Raw genomic sequence first — 13,247 nt, forward strand, 5'->3', positions numbered from 1 at the left:
CCATAGCAACGGTTTACTTTTAATGATACCTAATTACATACTATGGTATCTAGACTATCAAGTTTCACAGCTTATTATTGCCAGTTGTGTTAAGCCCTAAGACAATGGATTAGAGGCAGTGGTTTCTGAATGGGCCCCTGGAGCTGAAGATTGATTACACAATGTGGTAGTTGTGCAATATACAAGGCCCTGAGAAATGTGTATAAAAAGAGCTGCACAGCAGAGGTACTGCGCTTAAAAATTAAAATTAGGTCCAACAAATCAGTGCAGTCAAGGCATGGTTTTTACATGGGTCTAAAGGCAAATCAGTGTGTTTGTCCACTCCATTTTATCATATTTCAAGTAGGATTGTTATCATAGAACATATACCACAAAAAACCGTGTTATAAAGTCAAAAGGTCAGGTTGATTTGGAATAGTATACCACCTTTTATGTATCCAAAATATTTCAGTATTTAACCATTGCACAATGTTTGTCAAATGCCCCTTTCAAACTTGTATGATCTTCCCAGGTCAGAACTTACGCGGTCAGGACCCGGTGTCATCTGGACGTGGGATTCGATTTCACACTGCTTTCAATAAAGCAGGGTTGACCTGGGTAAAAGATACAAACAAACAATGCGCATATCGATGCCCTGGAAGGAGCTTGTTATAAAAACTTCTGTTCAAGCTGAACCGTCTGCCCAAATGTTAATTAGAGAAAAGTTTCTTCATCCCTGCTGCAATCTGGCTCACAGTGCGTCTCAACCAACAAACATATGGCTAATAACAGAAAAGTTCCTTGTTGAAGTGAAACTTTCATGCAGGCATGGCTGTTTGTTTTTGTGTCGGCTCACAAATGGCCATTAAGCATTTTGTCTCACTCAACCCGGGTCAAACCGTGTCAGCCCACATCCTGAGGTGGGTCACTGGAACCTGGGTTAACCCGACCCAGGCACGTGGTTTCACACTACGTGGGATTGTGACCCGGTTAGCCAGGACTCGTGCCAGTGTGAAAGGGGCCAGTGTGAAAGGGGCTTTACATAACAGGTACACCACAGATTTTCAAACAAAATACTGATTTATGGTCACATTTATGAATCTTTCATAAGGTTTCAACTTAATCTTCCAAATCGACAGTTCTGATGAGGATAACTGCTACTTAAGCATTGTCCATTAATCTAATTCACTCTCTTAATTCTCTTACTCGTTTACTATGTGAAAGTATTTACTTTCCTGGTACCAGAACCTATCCAGTGTGACAGGAAATTGCAAGCAGAACAGGAAAGAGGAACATGCTAAATACTTTTTTTTAAAAAAAGGAAAGGACAAGAGGCATAACCAATCTATGGTTAATTTGTCTAATTTGGTCCAATGCTGTTAAATGCTACCCAAGTGGGCAACTAAGTAAATGTACAGTATTCTGATAGAAAGTAAGGTATGAAGGGTTTATGAGGACATTGACATGCTACCATGAAAAACATGGTAACTTCAATTGCATATGAGTGACCTCTATAGTCAATATCAATGAAGACTCATAGTAATCTATCTGCATACTCCAAAGGTTACCCAATGAAACTACAACTAAATTGAATTAATGGAAACAATCCACACGTCAGACACACTTCAATAAGACAAACACTGATTCACTGTGTATGACTTGGGGTTTAAAGAAATGTTTGCCCCTTTTTGCTCCACTCAGTATCCTTTACCACTCAGTGGAGGGATTGGGCTTGCTGCCTGACTCTTAATCCTTCAGGTAGTAATTTCAATTTAATTTGTCTTTGTCTTTGATTTTTTTTCATTGTGCTACTTCAGATGTACCCAGATTAGGGTTGCCAGTGAAACAGTAGAATCCAGAGGGTGAAAGTAGTTTGTAAAATGGATCATCTCCTTGGTTCTCGCAGAACTCAAGTTTAAATTTTGTGGTGATTCATCAAGATCCCGTTGAGTGACACTGAAACTTGACACAGATGAAGGCATTTGATGAACTTTGACAGTTTTACCTTATGAACCTTTGTCATTTCCAGCGCAACACAAGTCTCTAGCACTAATATAAGAACTTGCACATTCATCTTAGAGAAGAGTGGGTCCCTTGGTGGTGCGAGTCATAGATGGGAAGTGCCTGCTATCTATATCCCAGAGCTTCTCGGACATGGTGCCAAGGTGGGAGCCGGGGCTGGGAGAGTGTGGGCAAGACGAGAGGAGATTGTTGGTCCAGTAGTTGATGTAGCTGGCGATCAACAGAGTTATCTCAAGGATCTGTCAAAAAAGAAAAACCTGATGTTAGTATGTAGCATGCAGCCCCACAGCAACACAAATGTGTCTCATATTGTTACAAAACTAGTAACAAGCAACTCGCAAGATTAATATACCATATGATGTATTTAGTGTTTAATAAATTCCCTTGAAGGATAACACCAAAAAGTTAGGCTGGACCTTTGTAACTCAACATTAAACAGCATATTATTTTCAGAGGCTAGAAGTGTCTTTATAGAAGTAAGTGCATCTCAACAAGTGTACTGCAGTGTCTTGCCAAAACAAAAGGAAACTTGATTCAAAGTGGCAGCTCACTAGATGGTGCTGGCTTTTACCTTCGATGATCAAGCCTATGCTGGATAAAGCCAAGGCAGGCAACTAGAACTAAACAGGTACTTCATAGCTCCTTACACCAATACACTGTATTTGAGATATTGCAACAAGAACCAAAATCAGAGCAATTGCAAATATCATGATGAAAAGGTAAGTGATCGTAACAACAAAAAAAAAACACAAGAAAATGACATTCCAAGTTTACCTTCGGTTTCGCCATAGCAAAGACCAGTTTTTCAACAGTTCGCTTTCCAGAGCTTGTGTCCTTAGGCTGGCTGACCACAATCATGAAATCATCACAGCAACCGCCAAACGTCATCACTGACTGATAAGGGTACGTCATCACCAGGCGCTGAGACAGAACAACATTTTACTATTATCATTATTATTTAGAGGAAGCATTCACTAATAAATCTCAATGTGGTATTTCAAGTATCACTGTCGAAGCCCAAATGCAAAACACCCAATGTGAAAATGAGACGCACCATTGTGTTGTACTCCAGCACACTGACTCCATCCTCACTGACAGCCAGCCATGTCATAGTCCCATCCAGGGGGGAAGGGGGGACTGGCTACAGAGACAAGAGCACAGACATCACACTTAAGTTCTATCTTATGTATTGTAAATAGCTAATGAAAATCTTGTTCAAAACCAAACCAGTCTATACCATTATTTATTGAAAACATGTATTGATTTATTCTACCTTCACAGTGAAGAGTTTGGCTCCAAATAAAGACCACTTTCGTGCAACTGTCAAATAAATGCGCACACACTCCGCCGCACTGCAACCACGCAATACCATCCATTTAGTCGCAACCCTGTCAGCAAGCCGTCTGCCAGAGAAATGGATAAGTGTCTTTCAAAAGCTATATAAACAAACCAAAAAACTTGCTTTTTTTTATTATTATTATTATAAACCGGGAACATAGTGAGAACATTTCCTTTCATTTTAATGTGGAGGTGTAAATTATAGCATGGAGTTTGAATTAACACCTAAGATATGGTCCCTCCAGGGCAGACTTGAGGCCTGCTTAATTAAAAACAACAACAAAAAAATTACATATACTGATCTTTTATTTTTATGTTATTTTCACGTCTTCGAAAAATCTGAATTAAGGGCCCTGTGAGGACTGGCATACCGGAGTTGCTCAGGGGTGGAGTCTTGCTTGTAGCGTTTTGGGTAGAATTTTCCTAGGGCCTGCAGGAGAAGCAGCTGCATCTTGGCCTGTGAAGTCCCGCCGGGGCTGGAAGCAACCGGCCGGTCTAAATCTCCGTACTCCACCTACACAACAAACACTGTGCTTAGGTCACACACTTTTTTTTCTTGGTTCACATTCTATCCACAGTGTCCATTACTGCCTTGTACAGAAACCCACAAACTCAAAAGGATGGTTTGTGTAATCGTGTTTATAAAAATCCAATGAATACAGTCAAACTGTTAACATGACAGTCCCAATTATTAAGCCACAACACCTGCCGTTATGGATATTTATAGGCATTTACATGGTTTTCCTATTTAGAATAGGGCTGGAAGCACACACCTGTGCCATCAGGGCTGCAACTTCCAATGCCAGCTCTTTATTGACGGGAAACCTCCCATGCACCACGTCGTCATTGATCTGATACGCCAGCAGGAGGCGCTCTCTCTCTGTCTCCCTCTTTGCTTGTGCTCTGAAGCACATCCTGAGGAGAAGAGAGAAGGAAAAAACACTCAGAATTAGAGCTCGCTGCTTAAACTGCATATCTAAAGTTGGTAACTGCAATAATGTACACACAGCTCCCAACTGATTTGTGATAGTTGAAATATTACCACTTGGAAGGTCAATCATGAATGAACCAAACAAACAGTTACCAAGAGAGTTTCTTTGGAACAGATGTGTCATTTTGAACCAGCACTACTGTGGAAACTCAAAAGCTAGTTCAATCAAATGAGCTAAAATAAGCAGCTCCTTCAGTCTAGCTATTATTTAAACCTGTCAGTCAAGAACAGCATATCCTGTGTATCTTGTCAGCTAACCCGAGGGGAAAAAAAAAAAAAAAAAAAATTGTATAATGACATAGAAAGTTTTACCTGCTCTTGTAAGTCAGGCGAATGATTCTGGTCCCTTCATACTTCCCAGGATGTAGTTCTTTTAACGACTGTTCCCATTTTGAAATAACATCACAAATCTATGCAAAAGCAAAATGGCAAACCATCATAAAAAACAGGGAACCCCTCCCCAGCCCCCCATCCCCCCAGCATATTTTACTCTGCAGCTGGCATTACCTTTAGCTCGGGATGCTTTTGACCAGGATATTATCTACCAGGTATTGCTCATTGCCCTGAACAATGTTTTATTGTCTGACAATGCATTTTGATCAGATCAGTTACTTTAGTCCAACAGGCTATATAACCTGTTGTCTCACCTTGACATTTCCCTGTAGGCAGTGTTCCAAATCCTTCCCTGAAGGATCGTCTGTGAAAAGTGCAAATCCTGAAAGCACAGGCTTCCTCATTCCGGTTTCCTGGTTAAGTGTGTTTAGGAACTCATCCACAGTCGTGGAGCCGTCAAAGCCTACCACCTAGAGAAACACAAGCCTGATGTTAACAGTTACAACAGCTGGAGGAAACACTGGGGTTTATGCAATTGAGCAAATAAAAAAAGAGTTCTTTGTTAACCAGTGTAGTTTAGAAAACACAAAGCAAGTGCAAGTCTCTTGTATTTAGATAAAATAATGTAGTTTTTTTCTGTAAATGTACAGGGTGATTAGAAAGTAAGCTTACCACAGCAATGATATGGTGTGTTGATGTGGTAAACTTCCTTTCTAAAATCACCCTGTATATAATGTCAGGGAGAGTTCTATTTTAATCACTTAAACACAGGGGCTATACACCAAGACAGACAGTCCTAGGATCCTTCATTGAAACCTAATACATTTCATGAATACATTCATTTAAATCAACTAAACTACAGTTAGCTATAAACCATATTATATAGAGACAAAAGTGAAACTAGAATGGAAAGTCAACACCGGTACACAAGCTCCATATCCACATCCTTGTCAAACATATACATAACATTTTGTAATTCCAAATGTTCCAATTATAATGTGTAAATGATACCATCGTGTAATAGGAGATTAGGGCACCAAGTTATTAAGTGGCACCCATCAGTTATGTTTCCACTCCCCTGTGTGTTGCAGAAATACAGAGATGTATTCTATTCATTTAGTACAGCCATGTATTTTTGGCTAGTTTCTGGTTTCTTGAACTCTCGACTGTCCCGGTCCTGGGGTACACTGACCCCCTCATCGCTGTACCTGGTAGGTCCCGTTCATGAAGTGCACAGGGATGCTGAATGGCAGGGAGTGGTGGTAGGGGTTTCGCAGCAGGATAGACATGATCTCCATGCGGGATGGTTTAGCCTCCCGATCTCCATTCTGAAGCGTGCGCTCTACTGATCTTTGACAGTAAATGATGTACTTGCCAACTTCATTTCTAACACAGAGAAGAGAAAGTTTAGAGGGGGAGATACATTTCAGACATTTTTAATGCCTGCTCAATCATACTGGGAAACTGCAAGCTTGTCAGTGTAACCAAATGCCCAATAACTAAATCTGCTTAAAAATCAACAACAATCAATATGACTTTGATGCAGGTCTTTTGTAGAGCTTAATTGTTTTAGATAAATGATACTCATTTAGATTAAGAATGATACATATTGATTAATTTTGTACTAAAATAAAAGCACATGATAAACTATACTAAAAGAAATCCAATAAAAACCTGTATTACAAGCTCTCTAGCACTCTACATTATTACCTCCTCAGCATTCATACTGTAGCTCTCAGGTATTTCCCTACATGTTCTGCTCTCTACGACCATTTCAGATGTACAAGCCAATCTCCTTTACCTGGGGTCTGCGTGCCGCTGCAGGTACAGTTTCAGGTACCAGAGGAAACGATGCTGAGGCAAGAAGAGGGTGACACAAAGGGACAGCAGCTGCCAGCACTGAACAAAATAAAAGAACACAATGCGTTCAAGTATGGTCCTTTATCAAATCAAATTCTATTTTCTTACTCAAGATGTTTTCCTCTCCTCACATAATAACTTGGTGGTCTAACTTACATAACGACTTCTTGCTGCTTGGTATGATCCAATATTAATTCAGAGGTTAACAGGCACATTTTTGTAATTGGTAAATGCAGAAGCCCAAATAGTATTTATACTTTTTTATATTAAAAAAACACATCAAAATGACCTAGAAAAGGTAGAAAGTATGTAGGGGTTGGGTTATAGAGGGTACAGTTTGAATTCACTGTCACAATGAGTCTAACAGCAAGAGGAGCGGTTCTGATGTTAGACTCCTCACATTGTCTCTTACCTGGATGAGGGAGTAGTTGTGTGGTTGCCTGCAGCAGGTTTGTTTAATCAGCTGACAGTAGATCTCGTTCTGTAGCTCGGGGTGGGTTAGGCACACCTGCAAAGCATTCTGGGCCAGAGACATGTGGTAGTCGATGGATGAAGACTCAACCAGGACATTGATGAAAAGCTGGCATGACTGTGAAGGAAGAAACAAGACCAAAAATTGGTTTTAAAATGCCTGTCCAAACAGATCCCATATAGTGCATGACACACATACCTATGACATAGTAGTTTGATTACAAATAAATTGCATGAATCATTCTTCACAAGATCATTTATCATGAAAAGTCACTTATTTTAAAGTGTGACTGTTCATTTTTTGCCCGTGGGCAAAGGCCCAATCAAAAAAAACACTGTAAAGAGTGAGCTTCAGTATAGCTGTTTACCACTTATTTCCAGCAGATGTCAGTATGCCCTAAACTAAACAGTAGGAGCTAAGTTGTTTCCTCTTATGTAAAATTAGCCAATTTCATCTGGACTTCTGACAAGTTGTAGTAAGTCAGCTACATTTTCAACAATATCTACCTTTTTATTATAACTTTTTTGATACTGTACTTTTTTCTAATGTAGTCTCCGTGTATAGGAACACCTAAAATACCACTTCAGCTTAAATCCATTTCACCACAAGGTTGTTCTCATTACAAATACAAATGTCTAAAGGAACAGAAACTTCGCTTCACAGAACACTTTTTTGGCACGAATAGCAATTCATTGCTAACCGATTAAAAACTGATACAGTGCAGTTTTGTAACCTAATAACTCAAACTCAAATTCATTTATAATTTCAGTTTAATTAACATTACACTTGCCTGTTGCTTTTCTCATACTTATTTTGTTCATTTCATATGTTGATGCATATGCGTAATTTTTATTTATTGACTCGTATCATGACTGGCCTTGGCATATTCTGTCCGGTGGTCAACTGCCTTAGAGAACCCTTTGCTTGCTTCCCGAGGGGTGTTCTCTTTGCCAGACTAGATTAAAATAATCCACTCTAGGATGAGCACTGTTCATAATACTCCATTGCTGCCCCCTCTATTTTTATGTACCAAGGGCATGCATTTGTTTAATGCAGGAAGAGAAGTTACATTGTTATGTTAATAGAACATAAATACAGGAAACATTAAGTAGTGCTAGCATTTCAAAACAGGCACAGTTTAAATCTGCTAATGTCTGGCAGGTAGTCAGTGCTGTCTGTGAATGATATTTCTCCAGTTTCTAGGGCAGGTTCGTGGTCCCTCAGTCCCTATGGAGTCTGCCAGCAAGTCTGCTTCAGGCAGAGAACAAGGCCTCAGTTTTCTTATCTCAACCCAAGCCTTGACGACCAACAAGCTGCCACACTCACAGCCAGAGGCTCGCACTGTTAGCCGATCTAAAGTTTGTACAGCCTGATATTTCTCCAACTTAACGTAACATTTTTTTAATTTGGATATGATTTAATCGCAACTATATATCACTGCGGGGGAGTGATCCAAGTTAAAATTACTATATGAACTAAAGGGTAAATCTAAACTTACATACGGTAAAGCTAATGAAATAATTCCACAAATCATATGTGCAGTTATAGCAAACATTTAACAAAAAATGATTAAAAAAGATATCTGGTACCATACTACAGTAGGTTCAAGAAAGCTTTGCACATATTACTTTCAAGTAGCCTGTTCCATTAAATATAGGTTTTGTTTTCACTTTTCTGAAGGAATGACCTTGAAGAGCTTGAGTGCCTCAGTCTGCAGAGCCTGTGAAGGCAGGGTGGTAAGGGGAGAGAGGAGTCCATCTTTACTGTAGCATAGCATGAGATGAGTCCACAAGGGGGAATCTGTGAGTAGAAGCAGTTTACTAGTTTCAGTGACTTATTCTGAAAATGATTATTACTATATTTTACACTTAAATCATTATTGAGGGTCAGGGTCTAGAATATTTGTATAGATTATATACCAGTATATTCACAATTGTATTTTATACTGTACATCCCTGCCATTAAAAAAAGGGAATATAAGACACCAATAAGGAAGGTACTTGGAAACGACTATGGTTCATACATGTACATAAACAACCATGAACAGAAATCAAAATCTGATAATGAAGCATGCATAAGTGTAAAAGCAGAACTTCACTCAAAATGGGAACCAACCATTGCTTCCAATAGCCTACACAGAGTGGCGTAATGCATTTGCTTTTGCCAGTATGTCACGGGCAAGGGAATGCCACCTATCGGTAGGTATTCTCAAAATCTATCCGTAATGAAGGCACTACTGGAGTTGCCTATTGATAGACGTGCTTACGTGGATCCCCTTCCTGGTCCAGCAGTTTGCCAATCAGTTGCTCGTACTCTGTGCCCACTTTAGATCCGCCACTACTGCCAGCTGCCACAGTCAGGTGGTACAACCATGTGTCCTTGGGGGCGGAGAGGAGGCATATCGTAACACTTTACAACCAAATCACATTCAATTATTGATATACAGTTTAGTACAGATATATTAAACGTATTAAAAAAATGTGACTGCTGTGACATCTCAAATGTTAAGACAGACCTTATGTTCCCATAATTTGATAAAAAAAATTGTGGTAAAGACCAATTTTCACCACTGCTGAATAAACAGTATATTTGTTAAAGTGGAAGATACTGTACTCACTATATACCCATCGCCAGGGATAAGAAGTGTAAATATTTTGTTGAGGTGTAAACAGCTCCATTAATTACCAATCAACTTTTATAAAAACGGAGCTCAGCCTTTTGTTTTATAACAGCTTTCATATTTTATATTTCATGGTTCTGACAATAAATAAAACCATGAATAAATCAAATGTTTCCTAGGTTAATTTCTATCCTACTGAAAATAAGCAAAACAGATTTAATTTTGATTTTGTAAAATATCAGAAGCCTACCCCCTCCTTTCAAGAGGAACAGATCTGAACAGATGACACACATTAAAAAAAATTTAAAAAGTTTGTAATATTCCTTATAGCCACATTGTGGGATATTAAAAAAATCATAGTGTGTTTCCATGAAGGATGGTTGGCAAGGAAGCTTACCCTCTCCTGTTTGGTCCCAATGAGCAGGTAGGTGGGGCTTTGCTCCTTGGGGTAGATAACCAGGGTGCAGTGGGAGGACAGGAAGCCCCTCCCTCCCGCCTCGTAGTCCTCATCCGAGTCGCAGGAGCGGTCCACCTCCTGCACCCTCGCCTCGTGCACACGCAGCTGACCCAGCGGGAACTGCAGCAGGGCAGGCAGAGATGAGCATGAGGTACTGGAACACTTACATGACCCTTACATTACAGCAGAAAATGAAAGTGGTTACCATGAAGACACCTAGAACCTTTGTCGATATTTTATTTTAAAACACTGAAACTCAAAATCAATTATTGTAAGGTGACATTGGTTTTATGTTGGGAAATATTTAAGAAAAATAAAAAAACTGAAATATCTTGCTTGCATAAGTATTCCACCCCCACATATTAATATTTGGTAGAACCACCTTTCGCTGCAATAACAGCTTTAAGTCTTTTGGGGTAAGTATGTACCAGCTTTGCACACAGTGTCTGAGTGATTTTGGCCCATTCTTCTTGGCAGATTTGCTCCAGGTTGTTCAGGTTGGTTGGACGATGCTTGTGGACCGCAATTTTTTTTTAATAGTGCCACAGATTCTCAATGGGATTGAGATCAGGACTTTGACTGGGCCACTGTTGGACATTCACCTTTTTGTTCTTGAGCCACTCCAATGATGCTTTGGCTTTGTGCTTGGGATAATTGTCCTGCTGAAAGGTGAATTCCCAAGCTTCAGTTTTTTAGCAGACTGAAGCAGATTCTCTTGCAGTATTTTCCTGTATTTTGCTCCATCCATTCTTCCTTCAATTGTAACAAGATGCCCAGTCCCTGCTAATGAGAAGCAACCCCACAGCATGATGCTGCCACCGCCATACTTCACTGTAGGGATGGTGTGTCTTGAGGCATGGGCAGTGTTAGGTTTGTGCCACACATAGCGCTTTGAGTTTTGGCCAAAAAGCTCTATCTTGGTCTCATCTGACCACAAAACCTTTTCCCACATCGCAGCTGGGTCACTCTCATGCTTTCTGGCAAACTCCAGACGTGCTTTCAGATGGTATTTTTGAGTAACAGCTTCTTTCTTGCCACCCTCCCATACAGGCCAGTGTTATGCAGAGCTCTTGATATGGTTGACTGGTGCACCATTACTCCATTCCCAGCCACTGAACTCTGCAGCTCCTTCAAAGTGATTGTTGGCCTCTCTATGGCTTCTCTCACAAGTCTCCGTCTTGTTTGAGCGCTGAATTTTGACGGCCTTTTCTTGGCAGTGCCTGGGTGGTGTGATGCAGCTTCCACTTCCTGATTATTGATCCAGCTGTGCTCACTGGAATATCCAAACACTTGGATATTATTTTGTACCCTTTCCCTAATCTATGCATTTGTATTACTTTAGCTCTAACTTCTGTAGAATGCTTTTTGGTCTTCATTTTCCTTCAGATTCACAGCCTTACCAATGATCCTTCAACAGTGGGGTTTTTATCCAGAAAAGTGACAGCAACTTTAATGGTTCACAGGTGGAGGCCAATGGGAAGGTAACTGTGTCCTCGTTAGGGCAATTTCTTTCATAGGTGCAAACTGGGAGCTTCCACAGCACAGGGGTTGAATACTTATGCAAGCAAGATATTTCAGTTTTTTATTTTACTAAAACATATTTCCCAACATAAAACCAATGTCACCTTACAATAATTGATTTTGAGTTTAAATGTTTTAAAAAAAAAAAATAAAAAATATTGAACAGAATGAAATTTCAATGTACCATTTGTAATTCAGTAATATAAGAGAACTGGTCAGGGGTCTGAATACTTTTGCATGGCACTGTGTGTGTGTGTATATATATATATATAAGGGATGCCATTGCAATATATTTGTGTAGCGTTGGAATGGATTTTGTGACATTATAATACAGAAAACGATATCCCCACACTGATCACATCGTTTCCACAGCGAAAAAATGATCTAATGGCAAAATATTTCAATTACGATTGAAAGGACTTATTCCAAATATCTTAAAATAATTGAGAATATATTTAAAGCCGCACAGTAGTTATGCATTACCCACACGGAACAGAATTGCAATATTTAATATACGAGTAACATATTTTTAAGTTATATATAAACAGGTTATATGTATACTTGTGTCAAAGTATGCTTTAGTAGCCAATACTACATATTAATAGGCTGTAGCATGCATTGGGAAGGGGTCAGGACTGGTAGGTGACGCAAGACAACAATATTGATACACTCGTAAGGGGTCGCGGCTCCCTTGTGTAGCAGCTCGGCACTGTAGCCACTGTGCTGGAGGTGCCTGGTTCAATCTCTGCCTGTGCAATGCATTTTCATTTTTTTTTTTTTTTTATATTTAATGAAATTGAATAAATCAAATAAAATAATTAAGGTGTAGGTTTCGTAAAAAAAAAAACACCCTTTCAAAATATAATTTGAACCAACACTCAGATTTTGAGCCCCGGCCCTCTTCAGTTCCTGTTTGAAAGCACACCAAAACAAACCACAATCCTCAGTACCGTACTAAAGCTGGAGATCAGCTAGTCCCCAACTTTGTTCCGCTTCTTTCTGTACAATTGGTATTAAGTTAGCAGCTGGGGATGATCCCGAGATAGTACCATACTAGCTGGTACGCAACTCTGTACTAACTCTGCAAGTTTGTGAAAATTGACCCAAAGTGATTATATGTACACAACAACAATCACACACATTGTGCAGAGATGATAAGAAAATGAGAGTCTTACCTTGTCATCCTGATTGCGGTAATAGTAGAACACCTTCCCAATTAAAGAACACCAAACCAGTTTGGAGTGGCCGTGTTTGACCTGAGAGAGAATGGAAATACCGCACCGTGAATAATTAGCTTTACCAGTAAAGACACTGTGGTCACTTAAAATCATAAATAAAAAAAAAAATCACCACAATCATTTATCAACATTCCGTCACACTGTAAAATCAAAGTTAGAGACAATATTATCATGACAGAGTAGGTCAACATTACCTACATGCACTGTATGTGTAAGAGTGACACACACACAAATACAGAACATAGGACAGACACCTCCTTTACCCATACAGGCATCTCCAGTAGGGGATAATAAACACTCTCCACATCTGGGCTTTTATTTCCATCCAACCTCCTCAGTGTTCCCCCCCACCCCCCACCCCCCCCAGATATTTCACTATGAAACCTGTTGGGTGGAATAAGCTGGTGAATAGTTCC

General features: G+C 39.7%; 1 protein-coding gene across 1 annotated transcript in view; it reads right to left on the reverse strand.

Annotated features, from left to right (window-relative positions):
- Nucleotides 1-1,326: 1,326 nt before the first annotated feature.
- plekhh1 (pleckstrin homology domain containing, family H (with MyTH4 domain) member 1) overlaps nt 1,327-13,247 on the reverse strand; it is a 40,304-nt gene continuing 28,383 nt past the window's right edge. Inside the window, exons 16-30 of the mRNA XM_041266810.1 lie at nt 12,769-12,849; nt 10,013-10,192; nt 9,262-9,373; nt 8,683-8,795; nt 6,936-7,112; nt 6,465-6,562; nt 5,872-6,049; nt 4,978-5,133; nt 4,643-4,740; nt 4,113-4,254; nt 3,711-3,853; nt 3,275-3,404; nt 3,056-3,142; nt 2,776-2,922; nt 1,327-2,240 (exon numbers count right to left, since the gene is read on the reverse strand). Of these exons, the coding sequence (XP_041122744.1) occupies nt 2,055-2,240; nt 2,776-2,922; nt 3,056-3,142; nt 3,275-3,404; nt 3,711-3,853; nt 4,113-4,254; nt 4,643-4,740; nt 4,978-5,133; nt 5,872-6,049; nt 6,465-6,562; nt 6,936-7,112; nt 8,683-8,795; nt 9,262-9,373; nt 10,013-10,192; nt 12,769-12,849 (2,028 nt within the window). The 3' untranslated portion in view covers nt 1,327-2,054. The remainder of the gene's footprint in view (nt 2,241-2,775; nt 2,923-3,055; nt 3,143-3,274; nt 3,405-3,710; nt 3,854-4,112; nt 4,255-4,642; nt 4,741-4,977; nt 5,134-5,871; nt 6,050-6,464; nt 6,563-6,935; nt 7,113-8,682; nt 8,796-9,261; nt 9,374-10,012; nt 10,193-12,768; nt 12,850-13,247) is intronic.

This window comes from Polyodon spathula, chromosome 12 (assembly GCF_017654505.1).
Source record: "Polyodon spathula isolate WHYD16114869_AA chromosome 12, ASM1765450v1, whole genome shotgun sequence".
NCBI lineage: Eukaryota > Metazoa > Chordata > Actinopteri > Acipenseriformes > Polyodontidae > Polyodon > Polyodon spathula.